The 24432-nt window shown below is 49.4% G+C and overlaps 4 protein-coding genes across 4 annotated transcripts; all 4 read right to left on the bottom strand.

The window, feature by feature from the left end:
* Positions 1–1889: 1889 nt before the first annotated feature.
* On the bottom strand, positions 1890–2837 carry LOC136054427 (olfactory receptor 52R1-like). Its single transcript, XM_065745694.1, has one exon. It carries the CDS (start codon positions 2835–2837, stop codon positions 1890–1892), a length of 948 nt encoding a protein of 315 aa, XP_065601766.1.
* A 6082-nt stretch (positions 2838–8919) lies between these two features.
* Positions 8920–9915, bottom strand: LOC136054429 (olfactory receptor 52R1-like). Its single transcript, XM_065745696.1, has one exon. The coding sequence runs from the start codon at positions 9907–9909 to the stop codon at positions 8920–8922; it is 990 nt and encodes a 329-aa protein (XP_065601768.1). The 5' UTR covers positions 9910–9915.
* A 4169-nt stretch (positions 9916–14084) lies between these two features.
* Positions 14085–15080, bottom strand: LOC136054425 (olfactory receptor 52R1-like). The gene has a single exon (XM_065745693.1). The coding sequence runs from the start codon at positions 15072–15074 to the stop codon at positions 14085–14087; it is 990 nt and encodes a 329-aa protein (XP_065601765.1). The 5' UTR covers positions 15075–15080.
* Positions 15081–19005: 3925 nt separating this feature from the next.
* LOC136054428 (olfactory receptor 52R1-like) lies at positions 19006–20001 on the bottom strand. The gene has a single exon (XM_065745695.1). The coding sequence runs from the start codon at positions 19993–19995 to the stop codon at positions 19006–19008; it is 990 nt and encodes a 329-aa protein (XP_065601767.1). The 5' UTR covers positions 19996–20001.
* Positions 20002–24432: the final 4431 nt, after the last annotated feature.

Raw genomic sequence — 24432 nt, 5'->3', positions numbered from 1 at the left:
GAAGGATGGACTGATGGATGAAGAACTGGTTGTCTGGTGACACTCAAAGAGTTGTTATCAACAGTTCAATGCCTGGGTGGTGGCCAGCCACAAGCGGTTGGTCTTGGGACCAGTGCTCATCAGCATCTTCATCAGTAACACAGACAATGGAACTGAGTGCACCCTCAGCAGGTTTAAGGACGACACTGAGCTGAGCAGTGTAGTTGATAGTTTGGAGGGACAGGAAGCCATCCAGAGGGACCTGGACAGGTTGGAGAGAAGGGCCCCTGAGAACCTAATGAGGTTCAAGAAGAACAAGTTCAAGGTGTTTCCCTTGAGCTGGGGCAACCCCAGGTATTGATACAGACTGGGGGAAGTCAGCACTATCACTTGCAGCCCTGAGCACCGAAGATATTCTGGTCTGCATTAAAAAAGGGATGGCCAGCAGAGAAAGGAAGGGGATTGTCCCCCTCTGCTCAACTTTGCTGAGGACTCATCTGGAGTACTGTGTCCAGACCTGGGCTCCCAGCACTAGAAAAACGTAGAGTCCTTTGAATGGATCCAGAGGAGGGCAACTAAAATGATCAGAGGGCTGGAGCACCTCTCCTATGAGGAATGGTTGAAGGAATAGGGCTAATTTAGCCTGGAGAAGGCTCTGGGAGACCTCTCTGTGGCCTTCCAGGACTTGAAGGGAGTGTATGAACGGGAGTGGGAATGACGGTTTTCATGGGTTGATAGTGACAGGACAAGAGCAATGGTTTTAAACTGAGATAGGGGAGAGTGAGGTTGGATGTGAGGAGGAAGTTTCTCACTTAGAGGTCGGTGTCGTACTGGAACAGGTTGCCCAGAGAGGTTGTGGATACCCATCCCTGGAGGCACTCAGGGCAGGGCTGGCTGTGGCTCTGGGCAGCCTGCTCTGGTGGTTGGTGACCTTACCCGAGGCTGAAAGTCAATGATCTGTGAGGTCCTTTTCAGCCCAGGCTGTTCTGTGATTCTGTGACTCAGGGAGAGGGTGCAGGGACCAGAGGGTCTCCGTGGGCAGTGCCCATTGCCAGCACTGCTGCGGAGACAGAGAGGTCTGAGAAGTGCCAGCCCAGGTTGGAGATGTCCACTGCACCTGGTAACGCTGCTCTCGTTGCACACAGAGTAAAGATTTGGAACAAGTTAGAGATTGAACACGTGAATGTGGGTTCTCATCAGGCCTTCACGGCATTCAGCTTCCTTCCTTTCTCACGTGCAGAGCAGTGGTTTGGTAAATGTTTACTTGTTTGGTGCACAGAAGTAGAGCACAAACCTTTGAGCAATTACCTCGCACTGACTGGTCACTACAAATAATCTCATCAGTTAGAATGTTTGATTTTCATAAAGCGTTTACATTTACAAAGAACTTGATGAATTGGCTCATCTAGGAATACTTTGGATTTGTCTCCCACTCAAACACAAAATAAAAGGCGAAATATAGTGCATGAGATACAAGATTCCCCATGTCCTGTGCAAGGACAGCTGTCATTCACATCTGAGCACATTCACACAGCACAGAGAACACTCTGCCTGATGAGGGCTGCTAGAGGGAGATCGTTTGGAGGCACTCAGTCTTACAGTCAGAATGAAAACATTTGGATATGATGAGTATTTATTTGCCCAATAGTGAAGGCATTTTAACACTGAGGAGTGTAAGTTGTGGTGGATGTGAGCTCTGTCACCCAACAGTGTAAAAGCCAGAATGAAAGTCGTTCTGACAACCTTACCAACACAGTGCTAGGAAAAGAAAACCAAGCAAGAATGCTCACCATGTACTCCATGTAGTGGGTAAGGGCATTTCCTGGGACAAAGAGTGACAGCATTAACAGATCAAATTTATGGAAGTCATCAGTAGATCATGAGAACCATTTGTGGCACTTAGAAATGAGTCAGATTCCCTTCCTCTGAAAGAAGACAACTATCCTGTGCCTGAGTTGCTTGGTTCTCATCCCATAAATGATGGGGTTTAATGTTGGGGGCACCAGGAGATAGAGATTGGCCACCAATATATGGATGTGCTGAGGGATGCTGTGTCCAAACCGGTGCGTGAGGAATGAGAAGAGGCCAGAGATGTAACAGGGAAGGATGACACAGACGTGGGATACACATGTGTTAAAGGCCTTGTGCTGAGATTCAGAGGATGTCATCCTCAGTACTACTCGTAGGATCATAGTGTAGGACACAACAATCACAGTAATGTCAAACACTGTCACTGCAAATGCCACAAGGATGCCATAGGTGGCATTGACTCTGGTGTCCTCACATACCAGCTTCACCACGGCCATGTGTTCACAGTAGGAATGGGAGATGACACGATGCTGGCAGAAAGCCTTCCTATGGAGCAGGAAGCACATGGGACTCACCATGAGGACTCCCCGCAGCAGCACCAGGCTCCCGAGAGCGGTCACCACGGGCATGGAGAGGATGCTGGAGTGCCGCAGGGGATAGCAAATGGCAAAATAGCGATCCAAGGCCATGGCCATGAGCACACCCGACTCCACTGCTGTGAAGTTGTGGATGAAAAACAACTGAACAAGGCAGGAAACAAAGCCAATCTCCCCGGAGCCCCACCAGAAGATGGCCAGCATTTTGGGTAGCATGGATGTAGAGAGGACCAGGTCAGTGAAGGCCAGCATGGCCAGGAAGAGGTACATGGGCTCGTGCAGGCTGGACTCTGTCTTGATGATGATGAGAAGGATGATGTTCCCCAGCACAGCGATGGCGTACATGATGCAGAAGGGGAAGGCAATCCAGAACTGCTCCTTCTCCAGCCCAGGAATGCCAAGCAGGAGGAAAGAGGGAGGGTGGGAGAGTGAGGTGGAGTTCAGAGAAGACATGAGTCCCTTCTTGTCTCTTGCCTTTTCAGATAGCTCTTGCGTCCTGTAAAAAAGCACCAAACAGCCTTGGGGTGATGTGGTTATCAGCAAACACTCATCTGAGCTGGGAGAGTGCTCCATGACATGCTCCCATCTCCAAAGCACGTTCAGCCCAGCACGCCAGAGGAGAACCAGCCCAAAGTGAAGCTGTCAGTGGGCACAGAGGCAATGCAAAGTCATTGCCAGCAACCGTCCCGCCCTGCAGAAGCTTTGTTCTGAAGCACGCTGCCTGCTCCTGTAAGCAGAGGCACGGGCTGTTTGCCATGGGCAAGGCACGTGCATGGTGAGTGAGAGCCTCAAGACCTGAAAAGCTCTGCACAAACCCCAAACACTCACCCGCCTTCTGCAGCTTTCCTGGCAGGGACTGGGAACTGCACGGACCAGGAGATATTTATAAGCTACCAGGCAAATCTTAGCTGAGAGATCTGAAGTTCCCTTGACAATTAACATGCAATCAGGGAGAGAAAACTAGTAAACAATAGAAGTCAGCTTTTAATCACCTCATTGCTGGTAATCTCATAGTCTGTAGCACGCTTGTGTCATTTTTATAGGTTTTCTTGCAGTAGCTTTCAGAGTTATTTCAGTTACTTGCTCTATAGTGGCACACACTGTTCCTCCCTGTGCTGTTGTAGTGGTGTCCACACAATACAGGATCACTGCATGGTGTGGGATGGAAAGAAATCTTTAAGATCATCAAAGCCATGTCCCCCTGGTGCCTTGTGTACCTCATGCAGTTTTCTGTCTGCTCCCCAAATCTGTGCAACCCGTTAACTCAAACGTACCTCCCCTGCCTGTCTCTCCTTATCCCACCCCTTCCCTTTCTTCTGCCTCTCGCATGTGAACTGAGTACTTTCCCCTTCCTCCTGATGTCTGTGTCCCAAAGATTACACATCCAACCCAGTCCATAGCCTCACAACATTATATGGCAGAAATGACGTGCAGTGTTTTAGAGCAGGGAGTCCTACTTTCAGCCTGGGCTGTACTGAGTGAGGAGGAATTGTCTCGGGCTGATGTTTTGGCTGTGGCTGAGTGATGGATGTGCACCCAGAGCCATGTGACAGGAGAGAGCTGCTGTCATGTTGGCTTGGCATCAGGGAATGAACCTAATTGCTGCCTTGAAAAGAGCAAACGCAGTCTGCAGGCTATGGGTTGGCCTTGCCTGATGTAAAGGAAGAAATGGTTGGATGAATTTGCAAACCAGCTCTCATGGTATTCATGCCTTTCCACTTGTACTAAACTCAGGGTGAGAGAACAGGGACCAGAGTATCCTCATGGGCAGTGTCCATCGCCAGTACTGCTGCGGAGACAGAGAGGTCTGAGAAGTGCCAGCCCTGGTTGGAGATGTCCACTGCGCCTGGTAACGCTGCTCCCGTTGCACACAGAGCAATGGTTCATAACAAGTTAGAGACTGAACACCTGAATATGGTCCCCATGTGACCTCCACTGCATTCAGCCTCATTCCTTACTCACATACAAAGCAGTGATTTGGTAAAGCATGTTTCACGTCAACAGTGAGAAATTCTGATTTTTTTAAAAGTTTTCATTTTCCAAATGTCAGAGAACACCCTTGTCAGCAGCTTATGGGCTGCTTTGGCCCAGTTTCGTGATGATTGATGCGGGGGACCAACAGACCCACACCCCAGGAAAGGGGTAGGGGGGAAGGGGAGATGGGCATAAAACAAAACAGTGGCAACGATCTGAGGAGGAAAGCTAATTTACTAAATAAGGTTTCGGAAAGCAAAATAACACAATAGGGTACAATATAATTGCAATTAAAGCTAATAAATCAAATAAAATGAGCAAGAGAGAGTGTCCGATGAACCGAAGGACTTATGCTAAATGTTGAAGTTGAGACGGCTGCGAGCACCCACTGCTGGGTCGATCCCAAAGGAAAGAGCATCTCTCGTGACATGCAAACAGTTTTTATCCTACCCTCTGAGTGGAAATACGTAAAAATACAAAGCAACACAAAGTCCTCTGGGGAACGTAGTCCTTCTGAGACAGGTACACCCATAAGTATCGATGATCCACGGAGCTGGAGCATTAACTCTTTAATTCTTAATGCACTACATGATGTGATGATGTGGAATACCAGCACCAAAAATCATAAAACCATGACATTTTACCCCTTTTTCCACATCACCGCATCATGCTTGAAAAATACAGAGGAACAATGATTAACATGCATTAAACACACACACACACAACATATAGACATGTATATACATGGAATTACTGACTGCACTCCCCCAACATCAAATTCCCTTGTGGTATGCAATGAACATCCCCATTCTTCTTCATCACCCACCAAGTAGACCCAGGTCCCTGAGCAAAGACAGTTCCCCAGAGAGGTTTGCCCTTTCCAGAAGCTGGAAGGACCCAAACTGCTTTTCCCTACAAGTTCTTCACATGTACTACAGGGACCTTATCTCCCTCTACAGTAGGTAGAGAGCTGGATTGGGCAGGACCATCGCGATTGATGGATCCTCGAGTGTTGACCAACCAGGTGACTTTTGCCAAATGCTTCACCCAGTGCTTAAATGTTCCGCCACCCATTGCTTTCAACATCGTTTTTCACAACCCATTGTAACTTTTAATTTTACCAGAAGCTGGTGCGTGATAGGGGATATGATAGATCCATTCAATGCCATGATCTTTGGCCCAAATAACCACAAGTGAATTTTTGAAACGAGTCCCATTATCACTCAATTCTCTCTGGAGTGCCATGTCACCACAGAACTTGTTTCTCGAGCCCTAAGATGGTGTTCCGGGCGGTAGCATGGGGTACTGCGTATGTTTCAAGCCACCCAGTGGTCGCCTTCACCATGGTGAGCACATAACACTTACCATTGTGAGATCGTGGCAAGGTGATATAATCAACCTGCCACACTTCCCCATATTTATACTTTTGCCATTGTCCTTCCTGCCAAGGTGGTTTCATCCTCTTGGCCTGTTTAATTATGGCACATGTGTCACAGTCATGGATAACCTGTGCAACGGCACCCATAGTTAAGTAAGTCCACCCCTCGGTCTCTAGCCCACTTATATGTTGCATCTCTTCCATGATGACCCGAGGTCTCATGGGCCCACTGAGACAAAAATAATTCACCCTTGTGTTGTCAGTCCAAGTCTACTTGAGCCACCTTAACTTCGGCAGCTCAATCTACCTGATGGTTGTTTTGTTGTTCTTCAGTAGCCCAACTCTTGGGCACATGAGCATCTACATGGTGCACCTTTACAACCATATTCTTTATTCGGGCAGCAATGTCTCTCCACAGTTCAGCAGCCCAAATAGGTTTACCCCTCCATTGCCAGCCATTTTGTTCCTATTGCTGTAGCCACCACCATAAAACATTTGCCACCATCCAATAGTCAGTGTAAAGATAAAGCACTGGCCACCTCTCTCGTTCAGCAATATCTAAGGCCAGCTGGACAGCCTTTACCTCTGCAAATTGATTTGATTCTCCTTTTCCTTCAGTGGCCTCTGCAACTCATCGTGTGGAGCTCTACACAGCAGTTTCCATCTGCAGTGCTTACCCACAATGCGACAGGATCCATCTGTGAACAGGGCATATCTCTTTTCGTTGTCTGGTAGTTCATTATATGGTGGGACCTCTTTAGCTCTTGATACCTCCTCTGCTGATGGTGTTCCAAACTTTTTTCATTCAGGCCAGTCCATGATCACCTCCAGGATTCCTGGATGACTGAGGTTCCCCATCCGAGCTCGCTGTGCAATCAGTGCAATCCACTTACTCCAAGTAGCATCAGTAGCATGATGGGTGGAGGGAGCTGTCCCTTTGAACATCCAGCTCAGCACTGGCAGTCGAGGTGCCAGGAGGAGCTGCGTTTCAGTACCGATTACTTCGGAAGCAGCTCGAACCCCCTCGTACGCGGCTAAGATCTCCTTCTCAGTTGGAGTGTAGTGCTCCTCAGACCCCCTGTACGCCCGACTCCAGAATCCAAGGGGTCGGCCTCGGGTCTCTCCAGGAGCTCTTTGCCACAAACTCCAAGTGGGACCTTCCTTTCCAGCAGCAGTGTAGAGGATGTTCTTTACATCCTGTCCCGTCCGCACTGGCCCCAGGGCCACGGCGCGGGCTATCTCCTGCTTAATTTGTTCAAAAGTCTGCTGCTGCTCAGGGCCCCACACAAAATCATTCTTCTTCCGCGTCACCCGATAGAGAGGGCTCACAATGAGACTGTAGTTTGGAACATGCATTCTCCAAAAGCCCACTACACCCAAAAAAGCTTGGGTCTCTGTCTTACTGGTGGGTGGAGACGTGGCAGTGATCTTGTCAATTGCGTCTGTTGGGATGTGACAACGTCCATCTTGCCACTTTATACCTAGGAGCTGGACTTTCTGTGCAGGCCCTTTCACTTTGTATTGCTTATTAGCAAAGCCAGCTCTCTGGAGGATCTGGATTATTCTCTCTCTTGGGAATTCTTGGGAACCCCCAGTCACCCCAGAAATACAGATTAACTCTGTCCCTTGGTGACTTGAGGGCATTAGAGTTCACTGTGCACCAGTGTCCACCAGTGCCTTATAGTTTTGTGGTTCTCATGTGCCAGGCCATCGAATCCACACAGTCCAACACACTCTGTTATCCCTTTACCCACCCTGGCTGGGGGCAGGGGCTATTGTGGCTGGTGGGCACCTCGCTCAGTTCCGTTCAGACAGGAGGACGTCTCACTCGGACTGGAGGGAGTCTCTTTCAGATTGGAGGGAGTCTCTTTCAGATTGGAGGGCATCTTGCTCAGATTGGAGACCATCTTGTTGAGACTGAGGGTTGTTGAGTGTGGACTGGAGGGCATCTTGCTCAGTTTGGAGGACATCTCTTTCAGTCTGGAGGACATCTTTCTCAAACTGGAAAGCAATTCGCTTGATCTGGAGGGTGTCCACGTTGGATTGGAGAGTGTCTTGGTCAGACTGGAGGCTGCCTAAACTGGACTGGAGAGTTTGCTAGCTAAAAGACTCTCCTTCTGGATCTGGACACTGTCCCTTTTGGCTCGGAGACTCTCTCGCTCTATTTCAAAAACTATGCTTCTCTTGGATAGTACTGAATAAGGTCTGATTGGCATAAGTCACACCCCAAATAATTTGGGCCTACTCAGATCTGTCGGAGCCCCAACATCCCTGTCTGAAATATCTGCTTAGGTTCTCAGGATCTTGCAGGTGTTCAGGAGAAAAGTCCCATGACGCCTGTGATGCCCGTTTCTCTAAAATCTCTTCTAAGTCCCAGTATGTTTTGAGCATTAAAAGGGAAAAGACAACGAAATGCAGTCCCGTCAAGAGCAGTTTTAAAAGAGAAAGCTTTTTAGCTTTTTGTTTTATTTTGTTTTCTTTACTAAAACAAGATGGCAGCACCCAAAAAAGTTGACAAATATCCCAGAACATCTGGCAGTACGCCTGGACTTCAAGGCCATGTTTCGTAGTACAGCACCTGCAGTACAGATCAGTTTGCTAACAAGAGACAGAGATCCACTCTAAAAGTATGTCTCTACTCAGCTAAGGCAGCCAGCTTGCCCCACGTTGGGCACCAGAAATGTCAATGGTTTACGGGCAGGTTCGGCCCGGTTCTGTGACAATCGGTGTGGGGGACACATGGACCCACGCCCCAGGAAAGGAGAAGGGGGAAAGGAAAAAGGGAAAAGGGATGGCCCTAGAAACAAAACAGCAATGCAAAGTCCTCTGGGGAACGGAGTTCTCTTCTGAGACAGGTATACCCATAACTATTGATCCACAGAGCTGGAGCATTAACTCTGTAACTCCCAATACACCACACGATGTGATGATGTGGAATACCAATACCAAAAATCATACAACCATGACAACTCTGCACTTGAGTCATACTGCTGCAGCTCCTTCTGAGATACTCAGGAACAGAGAAGGAAAAGAAAATCTAGCAATCTCTGCAAGAATGCCCTTCGTGTGCTGCATGCATTAAAGTCGAGTTACTCCCTGAACAAAGAGTCACAGCAATAACATGGTAAAATTACCAGGGTTCCCTATAAAACATGAGCAAAGTTTGTGGCATAGAGGCACAGGTCAGATTCCCTTCCTCTGGAAGAAGACAGCTATCTTGTGCCTGAGTTGCTTGGTTCTCATCCCATAAATGATGGGGTTTAACGTGGGGGGCAACAGGAGATAGAGGTTGGCCACCAATATATGGATGTGCTGAGGGATGCTGTGTCCAAACCGGTGCGCGAGGAATGAGAAGAGGCCAGAGGCGTAAAAGGGAAGGATGACACAGACGTGGGATACACATGTGTTAAAGGCCTTGTGCTGAGTGTCAGAGGATGACAGCCTCAGTACTACTCGTAGGATCACAGTGTAGGACACAACAATCACAGTAATGTCAAACACTGTCACTGCAAATGCCACAAAGATGCCATAGGCGGCATTGACTCTGGTGTCCTCACATACCAGCTTCACCACGGCCATGTGTTCACAGTAGGAATGGGAGATGACACGGTGCTGGCAGAAAGCCTTCCTATGGAGCAGGAAGCACGTGGGACTCACCATGAGGACTCCCCGCAGCAGCACCAGGCTCCCGAGAGCGGTCACCACGGGCATGGAGAGGATGCTGGAGTGCCGCAGGGGATAGCAAATGGCAAAATAGCGATCCAAGGCCATGGCCATGAGCACACCCGACTCCACTGCTGTGAAGTTGTGGATGAAAAACAACTGAACAAGGCAGGAAACAAAGCCAATCTCCCCGGAGCCCCACCAGAAGATGGCCAGCATTTTGGGTAGCATGGATGTAGAGAGGACCAGGTCAGTGAAGGCCAGCATGGCCAGGAAGAGGTACATGGGCTCGTGCAGGCTGGACTCTGTCTTGATGATGATGAGAAGGATGATGTTCCCCAGCACAGCGATGGCGTACATGATGCAGAAGGGGAAGGCAATCCAGAACTGCTCCTTCTCCAGCCCAGGAATGCCAAGCAGGAGGAAAGAGGGAGGGTGGGAGAGTGAGGTGGAGTTCAGAGAAGACATGAGTCCCTTCTTGTCTCTTGCCTTTTCCGATGGCACTTGCATCCTGTAAAAAACACCAAACAGCCTTGGGGTGATGTGGTTATCAGCAAACACTCATCTGAGCTGGGAGAGTGCTCCATGACATGCTCCCATCTCCAAAGCACGTTCAGCCCAGCACACCAGAGGAGAACCAGCCCAAAGTGAAGCTGTCAGTGGGCACAGAGGCAATGCAAAGTCATTGCCAGCAACCGTCCCGCCCTGCAGAAGCTTTGTTCTGAAGCACGCTGCCTGCTCCTGTAAGCAGAGGCACGGGCTGTTTGCCATGGGCAAGGCACGTGCATGGTGAGTGAGAGCCTCAAGACCTGAAAAGCTCTGCACAAACCCCAAACACTCACCCGCCTTCTGCAGCTTTCCTGGCAGGGACTGGGAACTGCATGGACCAGGAGATATTTATAAGCTACCAGGCAATTCTTAGCTGAGAGATCTTAATTTCCCTTGACAATTAACATGCAATTAGGGAGAGAAAAATAATAAATAACAGAAGTCAGCTTTTAATCACCTCCATGCTGGTGACCTCATAGTCTGTGGCATACTTCAGTCAGTTTTATACTTGTTTTCTTGCATTATCTTCCAGAGTTATTTGAGTTACTTGCTCTATGGTGGCACACACTGTACCTCCGTTTGCTGCTGTAGTGGTATCCACACAATATAGCATCATTTCATGGTGTGGGATGGAAAGAAATCATAAAGATCATCACAGTCATGCTCCCCTGTTTCCATATCTGGGCTCCTGCCACTTTCTGTCCTCTCCCCCCCTTTGTACAATACGTCCTCACATCCTTCCCTTCCCTTCCCTTCCCTTCCCTTCCCTTCCCTTCCCTTCCCTTCCCTTCCCTTCCCTTCCCTTCCCTTCCCTTCCCTTCCCTTCCCTTCCCTTCCCTTCCCTTCCCTTCCCTTCCCTTCCCTTCCCTTCCCTTCCCTTCCCTTCCCTTCCCTTCCCTTCCCTTCCCTTCCCTTCCCTTCCCTTCCCTTCCCTTCCCTTCCCTTCCCTTCCCTTCCCTTCTTCCCTTCCTTCCCACCCCTGCCTCTCTCTCCTTATCCTACCCCTTCCCTTTCTTCCCTTGTCCCCCTCTGCTCAACTTTGCTGAGGACTCATCTGGAGTACTGCATCCAGACTTGGGCTCCCAGCACTAGAAAAACGTAGAGTCCTTTGAATGGATCCAGAGGAGGAGGGCAACTAAAATGATCAGAGGGCTGGAGCACCTCTCCTATGAGGATTGGTTGAAGGAATAGGGCTAATTTAGCCTGGAGAAGGGAAGGCTCTGGGAGACCTCTCTGTGGCCTTCCAGGACTTGAAGGGAGTGTATGAACGGGAGTGGGAATGACGGTTTTCATGGGTTGATAGTGACAGGACAAGAGCAATGGTTTTAAACTGAGATAGGGGAGAGTGAGGTTGGATGTGAGGAGGAAGTTTCTCACTTAGAGGTTGGTGTTGCACTGGAACAGGTTGCCCAGAGAGGTTGTGGATACCCATCCCTGGAGGCACTCAGGGCAGGGCTGGCTGTGGCTCTGGGCAGCCTGCTCTGGTGGTTGGTGACCTTACCCGCGGCACGAGGCTGAAAGTCAATGATCTGTGAGGTCCTTTTCAGCCCAGGCTGTTCTGTGATTCTGTGACTCAGGGGGAGGGTGCAGGGACCAGAGGGTCTCTGTGGGCAGTGCCCATTGCCAGCACTGCTGCGGAGACAGAGAGGTCTGAGAAGTGCCAGCCCAGGTTGGAGATGTCCACTGCACCTGGTAACGCTGCTCTCGTTGCACACAGAGTAAAGATTTGGAACAAGTTAGAGATTGAACACGTGAATGTGGGTTCTCATCAGGCCTTCACGGCATTCAGCTTCCTTCCTTTCTCACGTGCAGAGCAGTGGTTTGGTAAACGTTTTCTGTTTTTGTGCACAGAAGTAGAGCATAATCCTGTGAGCAATTACCTCACAGAATCACAGAATCACAGAACTGTTAGGGGTTGGAAGTGACCTCTACTGATCATCAAGTCCAACCCCCTGCCAAAGCAGGTTCCCTACACCAGGTCGCACAGGTAGGCGTCCAGGAGGGTCTTGAATGTCTCCACAGAAGGAGACCCTACACCCCCCCTGGGCAGCCTGTGCCAGTGCTCCATCACCCTCACCGTAAAGAAGTTCTTGTGCACACTCGTGCAGAACCTCCTGCACTGCAGTTTCTGTCCGTTCCCCCTTGTCCTGTCTCCACACACTGCCGAAAAGAGTCTGGCCTCGCCACTTTGTCCCCCACACCTCAGATATTTATAAACCTGGATCGGGTCCTCTCTCAGTCTTCTTTTCTCAAAGCTAAACAGATCCAGTTGACTTAGCCTTTCTTCATAGGGGAGATCCTCCAGGCCCTTCACCATCTTTGTGGCTCTGCGCTGGACTCTTTCCAAGAGATCCCTGTCTTTTTTGTACTGGAGAGCCCAGAACTGGACACAGTACTCCAGATGTGGACTCACCAGGGCAGAATAGAAGGGGAGGATCACCTCCCTTGACCTGCTGGCCACGCTCTTTTTAATGCATCCCAGAATGCCATTGGCCCTCTTGGCCACGAGGGCACACTGCTGGCTCATGGTCAACCTGTCGTCCACCAGGACACCCAGGTCCCTCTCTGCAGAGCTCCTCTCCAGCAGCTCATCCCCCAGCCTGTACTGGTGCATGCAATTGTTCCTCCCTAGGTGCAAGACTCTACACTTGCTTTTGTTAAATTTCATCCGGTTTCTTACTGCCCAGCTCTCCAGCCTGTCCAGGTCTTGTTGAATGGCAGCACAGCCACCAGGCGTGTCAGCCAATCCTCCCAACTTCGGATCCTCAGCAAACTTGCTGAGGGTGGCCACTATCCCCTCATCAAGGTCATTGATGGAGATGTTGAACAAGACTGGACCCAGCATGGACCCCAGGGGGACACCGCTGGTCACAGGCCTCCAACCGGACTGCACTGCCAACAACAACCCTCTGTGCTCTGCCAGTCAGCCAGTTCTCAACCCACTGCACTGTCCACTCATCTATCCCACACTTCCTCAGCTTAGTTACAAGGATGTCATCGGAGACAGGATCAAATGCCTTGCTGAAATCAAGGTAGACTACATCCACTGCCCTCCCCCCATCCACCCAGCCAGTGACGACATCATAGAAGGCCACCAGGTTGGTCGAGCATGACCTCCCCTTGGTGAAACCATGCCGACTACCCCTGATAACTTCCTTTTCTTCCTATTCTCTGGAGATGGCATCCAGAACAGGCTGTTCCATCACCTTTCCAGGGACAGAGGTGCGGCTGACCGGCCTATAATTGCCCAGATCTTCCTTCTTGCCCTTTTCAAAGACCGAAGCGACACTGACTATCTTCCAGTCTTCAGGTGGATCTCCCATTCTCCAAGACCTCTCAAAGATGATAGAGAGTGGTTCAGCAAACAGCTCCGCCAGCTCCCTCAGCACCCATGGATGCAACCCATCGGGTCCCATGGATTTATGAACATTAGCATTGCCTAGGCACTCACAGACCACCTCTTCCCTGACTAAAGGAAAGTCTCCCATTCCCCAGACCCTCTCAGTAACTTCCAGGGCCTGTGATTCCTAAGGGAGAGCTGTGATGGGTCACTAAAATTAATCTCATCAGTTAGAATGTTTGATTTTCATAAAGCGTTTACATTTACAAAGAACTTGATGAATTGGCTCATCTAGGAATACTTTGGATTTGTCTCCCACTCAAACACAAAATAAAAGGCGAAATATAGTGCATGAGATACAAGATTCCCCATGTCCTGTGCAAGGACAGCTGTCATTCACATCTGAGCGCATTCACACAGCACAGAGAACACTCTGCCTGATGAGGGCTGCTAGAGGGAGATCGTTTGGAAGCACTCAGTCTTACAGTCAGAATGAAAACATTTGGATATGACGAGTATTTATTTGCCCAATAGTGAAGGCATTTTAACACTGAGGAGTGTAAGTTGTGGTGGATGTGAGCTCTGTCACCCAACAGTGTAAAAGCCAGAATGAAAGTTGTTCTGACAACCTTACCAACACAGTGCTAGGAAAGGAAAACCAAGCAAGAATGCTCACCATGTACTCCATGTAGTGGGTAAGGGCATTTCCTGGGACAAAGAGTGACAGCATTAACAGATCAAATTTATGGAAGTCATCAGTAGATCATGAGAACCATTGGTGGCACTTTGAAATGAGTCAGATTCCCTTCCTCTGGAAGAGGACAGCTATCTTGTGCCGGAGTTGCTTGGTTCTCATCCCATAAATGATGGGGTTTACTGTTGGGGGCACCAGGAGATAGAGATTGGCCACCAATATATGGATGTGCTGAGGGATGCTGTGTCCAAACCAGTGGGTGAGATATGTGAATAGTGCAGAGACGTAAAAGGGAAGGATGACACAGACATGGGATACACACGTGTTAAAGGCTTTGTGCTGAGATTCAGAGGATGGCAGCCTCAGTACTACTCGTAGGATCTTAGTGTAGGACACAACAATCACAGTAATGTCAAATGTTGCCACAGCAAATGCCCCAAGGATGCAATAAATGGCATTGACTCTGGTGTCCTCACATACCAGCTTCACCACGGCCATGTGTTCACAGTAGGAATGGGAGATGACACGATGCTGGCAGAAAGCCTTCCTATGGAGCAGGAAGCAAATGGGACTTACTATGAGGACTCCCCGCAGCAGCACCAGGCTCCCGAGAGCGGTCACCACGGGCATGGAGAGGATGCTGGAGTGCCGCAGGGGATAGCAAATGGCAAAATAGCGATCCAAGGCCATGGCCATGAGCACACCCGACTCCACTGCTGTGAAATTGTGGATGAAAAACAACTGAACAAGGCAGGAAACAAAGCCAATCTCCCCGGAGCCCCACCAGAAGATGGCCAGCATTTTGGGTAGCATGGATGTAGAGAGGACCAGGTCAGTGAAGGCCAGCATGGCCAGGAAGAGGTACATGGGCTCGTGCAGGCTGGACTCTGTCTTGATGATGATGAGAAGGATGATGTTCCCCAGCACAGCGATGGCGTACATGATGCAGAAGGGGAAGGCAATCCAGAACTGCTCCTTCTCCAGCCCAGGAATGCCAAGCAGGAGGAAAGAGGGAGGGTGGGAGAGTGAGGTGGAGTTCAGAGAAGACATGAGTCCCTTCTTGTCTCTTGCCTTTTCCGATGGCACTTGCATCCTGTAAAAAACACCAAACAACTTTGAGATGATGTGGTTATCAGCAAACACTCATCTGAGCTGGGAGAGTGCTCCATGACATGCTCCCATCTCCAAAGCACGTTCAGCCCAGCACGCCAGAGGAGAACCAGCCCAAAGTGAAGCTGTCAGTGGGCACAGAGGCAATGCAAAGTCATTGCCAGCAACCGTCCCGCCCTGCAGAAGCTTTGTTCTGAAGCACGCTGCCTGCTCCTGTAAGCAGAGGCACGGGCTGTTTGCCATGGGCAAGGCACGTGCATGGTGAGTGAGAGCCTCAAGACCTGAAAAGCTCTGCACAAACCCCAAACACTCACCCGCCTTCTGCAGCTTTCCTGGCAGGGACTGGGAACTGCACGGACCATGAGATATTTATAAGCTACCAGGCAATTCTTAGCTGAGAGATCTTAATTTCCCTTGACAATTAACATGCAATTAGGGATAAAAAATAATAAACAATGGAAGTCAGCTTTTAATCACCTCAGTGCTGGTGATCTCATTGTCTGTGGCATGCTTTTGTCATTTTTATATGTTTTCTTACAGTATCTTCCAGAGTTTTTTCATAGGTTCATAGGTGCATTAGGTTGGAAAGGACCTACAAGATCATCTAGTCCAACCATCCTCCTATCACTATCCCTACACAACTACTAAATCCAATCCCTTAGCACCTCATCTAAACGCTTCTTGAACAGCGCTAGGGATGGTGCCTCACCCACCTCCCTAGGCAGGCCATCCCAGTGCCTGACCACTCTTTCAGAGAAAAAATCTTTCCTCAGGTCTAATCTAAATCTTCCCCGGCGCAACTGGTGGCCATTCCCTCTCGTCCTGTCGTTATTTATCAGGGAGAAGAGGCCCACCCCCTCCTCACCACAACCCCCCTTCAGGAAGTGGGAGAGTGCAATAAGGTCTCCTCTGAGCCTCCTCTTCTCCAGACTGAACAATCCCAGCTCCCTCAGCCGCTCCTCATAAGACTTGTGCTCCAGACCCCTCCCCAGTTTTGTTGCCCTTCTCTGAACACGCTCCAGGGCCTCAATGTCCTTCTTGCAGTGAGGGGCCCAAAACTGAACACAGTACTCGAGGTGCGGCCGTATCAGAGCTGAGTACAGGGGGATGATCACCTCCCTGCTCCTGCTGGCTGCACTATTTCTAATACAGGCCAGGATGCCGTTGGCCTTCTTGGCCACCTGGGCACACTGCCGGCTCATGTTGAGCCGAGCATCAACCAACACCCCCAGGTCCTTTTCCTCTCTACATTCTTCAAGCCATTCTGCCCCAAGCCTATCGCTATATTTGACTTATTTGCTCTGTGGTGGCACATACTGTAACTTCCTGTGCTGTTGTAGTGGTGTCCACACCATACAGGATCACTGCATGGTGTGGGATGGAAAGAAATCTTTAAGATCATCAAAGCCATGTCCCCCTGGTGCCTTGTGTACCTCATGCAGTTTTCTGTCTGCTCCCCAAATCTGTGCAACCCGTTAACTCAAACGTACCTCCCCTGCCTCTCTCTCCTTATCCTACCCCTTCCCTTTCTTCTGCCTCTCGCATGTGAACTGAGTACTTTCCCCTTCCTCCTGATGTCTGTGTCTCAAAGATTACACATCCACCCCAGTCCATAGCTTCACAACATTATATGGCAGAAATGACGTGCAGTGTTTTAGAGCAGGGAGTCCTACTTTCAGCCTGGGCTGTACTGAGTGAGGAGGAATTGTCTCGGGCTGATGTTTTGGCTGTGGCTGAGTGATGGATGTGCACCCAGAGCCACGTGACAGGAGAGAGCTGCTGTCATGTTGGCTTGGCATCAGGGAATGAACCTAATTGCTGCCTTGAAAAGAGCAAACGCAGTCTGCAGGCTATGGGTTGGTCTTGCCTGATGTAAAGGAACAAATGGTTGGTGAATTTGCTGACCTGCTCTGGCAATATTCCTGCCTCTCCACTGGTATCCAGATCATCTACAAGAACTTCTACAAGCTTTTTTCATGATCCCTTAGTGCATCTTTCTCTTTGAATCAGAGAGGTATGGATTTGAAGGATGGACTGATGGATGAAGAACTGGTTGTCTGGTGACACTCAAAGAGTTGTTATCAACAGTTCAATGCCTGGGTGGTGGCCAGCCACAAGCGGTTGGTCTTGGGACCAGTGCTCATCAGCATCTTCATCAGTAACACAGACAATGGAACTGAGTGCACCCTCAGCAGGTTTAAGGACGACACTGAGCTGAGCAGTGTAGTTGATAGTTTGGAGGGACAGGAAGCCATCCAGAGGGACCTGGACAGGTTGGAGAGAAGGGCCCCTGAGAACCTAATGAGGTTCAAGAAGAACAAGTTCAAGGTGTTTCCCTTGAGCTGGGGCAACCCCAGGTATTGATACAGACTGGGGGAAGTCAGCACTATCACTTGCAGCCCTGAGCACCGAAGATATTCTGGTCTGCATTAAAAAAGGGATGGCCAGCAGAGAAAGGAAGGGGATTGTCCCCCTCTGCTCAACTTTGCTGAGGACTCATCTGGAGTACTGTGTCCAGACCTGGGCTCCCAGCACTAGAAAAACGTAGAGTCCTTTGAATGGATCCAGAGGAGGGCAACTAAAATGATCAGAGGGCTGGAGCACCTCTCCTATGAGGAATGGTTGAAGGAATAGGGCTAATTTAGCCTGGAGAAGGCTCTGGGAGACCTCTCTGTGGCCTTCCAGGACTTGAAGGGAGTGTATGAACGGGAGTGGGAATGACGGTTTTCATGGGTTGATAGTGACAGGACAAGAGCAATGGTTTTAAACTGAGATAGGGGAGAGTGAGGTTGGATGTGAGGAGGAAGTTTCTCACTTAGAGGTCGGTGTCGTACTGGAACAGGTTGCCCAGAGAGGTTGTGGATACCCATCCCTGGAGGCACTCAGGGCAGGGCTGGCTGTGGCTCTGGGCAGCCTGCTCTGGTGGTTGGTGACCTTACCCGAGGCTGAAAGTCAATGATCTGTGAGGTCCTTTTCAGCCCAGGCTGTTCTGTGATTCTGTGACTCAGGGAGAGGGTGCAGGGACCAGAGGGTCTCCGTGGGCAGTGCCCATTGCCAGCACTGCTGCGGAGACAGAGAGGTCTGAGAAGTGCCAGCCCAGGTTGGAGATGTCCACTGCACCTGGTAACGCTGCTCTCGTTGCACACAGAGTAAAGATTTGGAACAAGTTAGAGATTGAACACGTGAATGTGGGTTCTCATCAGGCCTTCACGGCATTCAGCTTCCTTCCTTTCTCACGTGCAGAGCAGTGGTTTGGTAAATGTTTACTTGTTTGGTGCACAGAAGTAGAGCACAAACCTTTGAGCAATTACCTCGCACTGACTGGTCACTACAAATAATCTCATCAGTTAGAATGTTTGATTTTCATAAAGCGTTTACATTTACAAAGAACTTGATGAATTGGCTCATCTAGGAATACTTTGGATTTGTCTCCCACTCAAACACAAAATAAAAGGCGAAATATAGTGCATGAGATACAAGATTCCCCATGTCCTGTGCAAGGACAGCTGTCATTCACATCTGAGCACATTCACACAGCACAGAGAACACTCTGCCTGATGAGGGCTGCTAGAGGGAGATCGTTTGGAGGCACTCAGTCTTACAGTCAGAATGAAAACATTTGGATATGATGAGTATTTATTTGCCCAATAGTGAAGGCATTTTAACACTGAGGAGTGTAAGTTGTGGTGGATGTGAGCTCTGTCACCCAACAGTGTAAAAGCCAGAATGAAAGTCGTTCTGACAACCTTACCAACACAGTGCTAGGAAAAGAAAACCAAGCAAGAATGCTCACCATGTACTCCATGAAGTGGGTAAGGGCATTTCCTGGGACAAAGAGTGACAGCATTAACAGATCAAATTTATGGAAGTCATCAGTAGATCATGAGAACCATTTGTGGCACTTTGAAATGAGTCAGATTCCCTTCCTCTGAAAGAAGACAACTATCCTGTGCCTGAGTTGCTTGGTTCTCATCCCATAAATGATGGGGTTTAATGTTGGGGGCACGAGGAGATAGAGATTGGCCACCAATATATGGATGTGCTGAGGGATGCTGTGTCCAAAACGGTGCGTGAGGAATGAGAAGAGGCCAGAGATGTAACAGGGAAGGATGACACAGACGTGGGATACACATGTGTTAAAGGCCTTGTGCTGAGTGTCAGAGGATGACAGCCTCAGTACTACTCGTAGGATCATAGTGTATGACACAACAATCACAGTAATGTCAAACACTGTCACTGCAAATGCCACAAGGATGCCATAAATGGCATTGACTCTGGTGTCCTCACATACCAGCTTCACCACGGCCATGTGTTCACAGTAGGAATGGGAGATGACACGATGCTGGCAGAAAGCCTTCCTATGGAGCAGGAAGCACATGGGACTCACCATGAGGACTCCCCGCAGCAGCACCAGGCTCCCGAGAGCGGTCACCACGGGCATGGAGAGGATGCTGGAGTGCCGCAGGGGATAGCAAATGGCAAAATAGCGATCCAAGGCCATGGCCATGAGCACACCCGACTCCACTGCTGAGAAGCTGTGGATGAAAAACAACTGAACAAGGCAGGAAACAAAGCCAATCTCCCCGGAGCCCCACCAGAAGATGGCCAGCATTTTGGGTAGCATGGATGTAGAGAGGACCAGGTCAGTGAAGGCCAGCATGGCCAGGAAGAGGTACATGGGCTCGTGCAGGCTGGACTCTGTCTTGATGATGATGAGAAGGATGATGTTCCCCAGCACAGCGATGGCGTACATGATGCAGAAGGGGAAGGCAATCCAGAACTGCTCCTTCTCCAGCCCAGGAATGCCAAGCAGGAGGAAAGAGGGAGGGTGGGAGAGTGAGGTGGAGTTCAGAGAAGACATGAGTCCCTTCTTGTCTCTTGCCTTTTCCGATGGCACTTGCATCCTGTAAAAAACACCAAACAGCCTTGGGGTGATGTGGTTATCAGCAAACACTCATCTGAGCTGGGAGAGTGCTCCATGACATGCTCCCATCTCCAAAGCACGTTCAGCCCAGCACGCCAGAGGAGAACCAGCCCAAAGTGAAGCTGTCAGTGGGCACAGAGGCAATGCAAAGTCATTGCCAGCAACCGTCCCGCCCTGCAGAAGCTTTGTTCTGAAGCACGCTGCCTGCTCCTGTAAGCAGAGGCACGGGCTGTTTGCCATGGGCAAGGCACGTGCATGGTGAGTGAGAGCCTCAAGACCTGAAAAGCTCTGCACAAACCCCAAACACTCACCCGCCTTCTGCAGCTTTCCTGGCAGGGACTGGGAACTGCACGGACCAGGAGATATTTATAAGCTACCAGGGAAATCTTAGCTGAGAGATCTGAAGTTCCCTTGACAATTAGCATGCAATCAGGGAGACAAAACTAGTAAACAATAGAAGTCAGCTTTTAATCACCTCATTGCTGGTAATCTCATAGTCTGTAGCACGCTTGTGTCATTTTTATATGTTTTCTTGCAGTAGCTTTCAGAGTTATTTGAGTTACTTACTCTATAGGGGCACACACTGTTCCTCCCTGTGCTGTTGTAGTGGTGTCCACACCATACAGGATCACTGCATGGTGTGGGATGGAAAGAAATCTTTAAGATCATCAAAGCCATGTCCCCCTGGTGCCTTGTGTACCTCCTGCAACATTCTGTACACTCCCCACCTGTGTGCAACCCGTTAACCCATGCTTCCTTCCCCTGCCTCTCTCTCCTTATCCCACCCCTTCCCTTCCTTCTGCCTCTCGCATGTGAACTGAGTACTTTCCCCTTCCTCCTGATGTCTGTGTCCCAAAGATTACACATCCAACCCAGTCCATAGCCTCACAACATTATATGGCAGAAATGACGTGCAGTGTTTTAGAGCAGGGAGTCCTACTTTCAGCCTGGGCTGTACTGAGTGAGGAGGAATTGTCTCGGGCTGATGTTTTGGCTGTGGCTGAGTGATGGATGTGCACCCAGAGCCACGTGACAGGAGAGAGCTGCTGTCATGTTGGCTTGGCATCAGGGAATGAACCTAATTGCTGCCTTGAAAAGAGCAAACGCAGTCTGCAGGCTATGGGTTGGTCTTGCCTGATGTAAAGGAAGAAATGGTTGGATGAATTTGCAAACCAGCTCTCATGGTATTCATGCCTTTCCACTTGTACTAAACTCAGGGTGAGAGAACAGGGACCAGAGTATCCTCATGGGCAGTGTCCATCGCCAGTACTGCTGCGGAGACAGAGAGGTCTGAGAAGTGCCAGCCCTGGTTGGAGATGTCCACTGCGCCTGGTAACGCTGCTCCCGTTGCACACAGAGCAATGGTTCATAACAAGTTAGAGACTGAACACCTGAATATGGTCCCCATGTGACCTCCACTGCATTCAGCCTCATTCCTTTCTCACATACAAAGCAGTGATTTGGTAAAGCATGTTTCATGTCAACAGTGAGAAATTCTGATTTTTTTTAAAGTTTTCATTTTCCAAATGTCAGGGAACACCCTTGTCAGCAGCTTACGGGCTGCTTCGGCCCAGTTTTGTGATGATTGATGCGGAGGACCAACAGACCCACACCCCAGGAAAGGGGTAGGGGGGAAGGGGAGATGGGCATAAAACAAAACAGTGGCAACGATCTGAGGAGGAAAGCTAATTTACTAAATAAGGTGTCGGAAAGCAAAATAACACAATAGGGTACAATATAATTGCAATTAAAGCTAATAAATCAAATAAAATGAGCAAGAGAGAGTGTCCGATGAACCGAAGGACTTATGCTAAATGTTGAAGTTGAGACGGCTGCGAGCACCCACTGCTGGGTCGATCCCAAAGGAAAGAGCATCTCTCGTGACATGCAAACATTTTTATCCTACCCTCTGAGTGGAAATACGTAAAAATACAAAGCAACACAAAGTCCTCTGGGGAACGTAGTCCTTCTGAGACAGGTACACCCATAAGTATCGATGATCCACGGAGCTGGAGCATTAACTCTTTAATTCTTAATGCACTACATGATGTGATGATGTGGAATACCAGCACCAAAAATCATAAAACCATGACATTTTACCCCTTTTTCCACATCACCACATCATGCTTGAAAAATACAGAGGAACAATGATTAACATGCATTAAACACACACACACACAACATATAGACATGTATATACATGGAATTACTGACTGCATTCCCCCAACATCAAATTCCCTTGTGGTACGCAATGAACATCCCCATTCTTCTTCATCACCCACCAAGTAGACCCAGGTCCCTGAGCAAAGACAGTACCCCGGAGAGGTTTGCCCTTTCCAGAAGCTGGAAGGACCCAAACTGCTTTTCCCAACAAGTTCTTCACATGTACTACAGGGACCTTATCTCCCTCTACAGTAGGTAGAGATCTGGATTGGGCAGGACCATCATGATTGATGGATCCTCGAGTGTTGACCAACCAGGTGACTTCTGCCAAATGCTTCTCCCAGTGCTTAAATGTTCCGCCACCCATTGCTTTCAACATCATTTTTAACAACCCATTGTAACTTTTAATTTTACCAGAAGCTGGTGCGTGATAGGGGATATGATAGATCCATTCAATGCCATGATCTTTGGCCCAAATAACCACAAGTGAATTTTTGAAACGAGTCCCATTATCACTCAATTCTCTCTGGAGTGCCATGTCACCACAGAACTTGTTTCTCGAGCCCTAAGATGGTGTTCCGGGCGGTAGCATGGGGTACTGCATATGTTTCAAGCCACCCAGTGGTCGCCTTCACCATGGTGAGCACATAACACTTACCATTGTGAGATCGTGGCAAGGTGATATAATCAACCTGCCACGCCTCCCCAAATTTATACTTTTGCCATTGTCCTTCCTGCCAAGGTGGTTTCATCCTCTTGGCCTGTTTAATTATGGCACATGTGTCACAGTCATGGATAACCTGTGCAACGGCACCCCTAGTTAAGTAAGTCCACCCCTCGGTCTCTAGCCCACTTATATGTTGCATCTCTTCCATGATGACCCGAGGTCTCATGGGCCCACTGAGACAAAAATAATTCACCCTTGTGTTGTCAGTCCAAGTCTACTTGAGCCACCTTAACTTTGGCAGCTCGATCTACCTGATGGTTGTTTTGTTGTTCTTCAGTAGCCCAACTCTTGGGCACATGAGCATCTACATGGTGCACCTTTACAACCATATTCTTTATTCGGGCAGCAATGTCTCTCCACAGTTCAGCAGCCCAAATAGGTTTACCCCTCCATTGCCAGCCATTTTGTTCCTATTGCTGTAGCCACCACCATAAAGCATTTGCCACCATCCAATAGTCAGTGTAAAGATAAAGCACTGGCCACCTCTCTCGTTCAGCAATATCTAAGGCCAGCTGGACAGCCTTTACCTCTGCAAATTGACTTGATTCTCCTTTTCCTTCAGCGGCCTCTGCAACTCATCGTGTGGAGCTCTACACAGCAGATTTCCATCTGCGGTGCTTACCCACAATGCGACAGGATCCATCTGTGAACAGAGCATATCTCTTTTCGTTGTCTGGTAGTTCATTATATGGTGGGACCTCTTTAGCTCTTGATACCTCCTCTGCTGATGGTGTTCCAAACTTTTTTCATTCAGGCCAGTCCATGATCACCTCCAGGATTCCTGGATGACTGAGGTTCCCCATCCGAGCTCGCTGTGCAATCAGTGCAATCCACTTACTCCAAGTAGCATCAGTAGCATGATGGGTGGAGGGAGCTGTCCCTTTGAACATCCAGCTCAGCACTGGCAGTCGAGGTGCCAGGAGGAGCTGCGTTTCAGTACCGATTACTTCGGAAGCAGCTCGAACCCCCTCGTACGCAGCTAAGATCTCCTTCTCAGTTGGAGTGTAGCGCTCCTCAGACCCCCTGTACGCCCGACTCCAGAATCCAAGGGGTCGGCCTCGGGTCTCTCCAGGAGCTCTTTGCCACAAACTCCAAGTGGGACCTTCCTTTCCAGCAGCAGCAATGTAGAGGATGTTCTTTACATCCTGTCCCGTCCGCACTGGCCCCAGGGCCACGGCACGGGCTATCTCCTGCTTAATTTGCTCAAAAGCCTGCTGCTGCTCAGGGCCCCACACAAAATCATTCTTCTTCCGCGTCACCCGATAGAGAGGGCTCACAATGAGACTGTAGTTTGGAACATGCATTCTCCAAAAGCCCAAAAAAGCTTGGGTCTCTGTCTTACTGGTGGGTGGAGACATGGCAGTGATCCTGTCAATTGCGTCTATTGGGATGTGACAACAAACTCTGTCCCTTGGTGACTCGAGGGCATTAGAGTGCACTGTGCACCAGTGTCCACCAGTGCCTTATAGTTTTGTGGTTCTCATGTGCCAGGCCATCGAATCCACACAGTCCAACACACTCTGTTA

This window comes from Cyrtonyx montezumae, unplaced genomic scaffold, assembly GCF_038088225.1.
Source record: "Cyrtonyx montezumae isolate F1298 unplaced genomic scaffold, pur_monq_1.0 scaffold_37, whole genome shotgun sequence".
Classification (NCBI taxonomy): Eukaryota; Metazoa; Chordata; class Aves; order Galliformes; family Odontophoridae; genus Cyrtonyx; species Cyrtonyx montezumae.
The sequence above is the reverse complement of the archived record's forward strand: the minus strand, read 5'-3'. Positions and strand labels throughout refer to the sequence as shown.

Bases quoted from the DNA above. Each gene is read 5' to 3' on its own strand.
- LOC136054427 (XM_065745694.1), bottom strand. From the start codon at position 2,837: ATGTCTTCTCTGAACTCCACCTCACTCTCCCACCCTCCCTCTTTCCTC.
- LOC136054429 (XM_065745696.1), bottom strand. From the start codon at position 9,909: ATGCAAGTGCCATCGGAAAAGGCAAGAGACAAGAAGGGACTCATGTCT.
- LOC136054425 (XM_065745693.1), bottom strand. From the start codon at position 15,074: ATGCAAGTGCCATCGGAAAAGGCAAGAGACAAGAAGGGACTCATGTCT.
- LOC136054428 (XM_065745695.1), bottom strand. From the start codon at position 19,995: ATGCAAGTGCCATCGGAAAAGGCAAGAGACAAGAAGGGACTCATGTCT.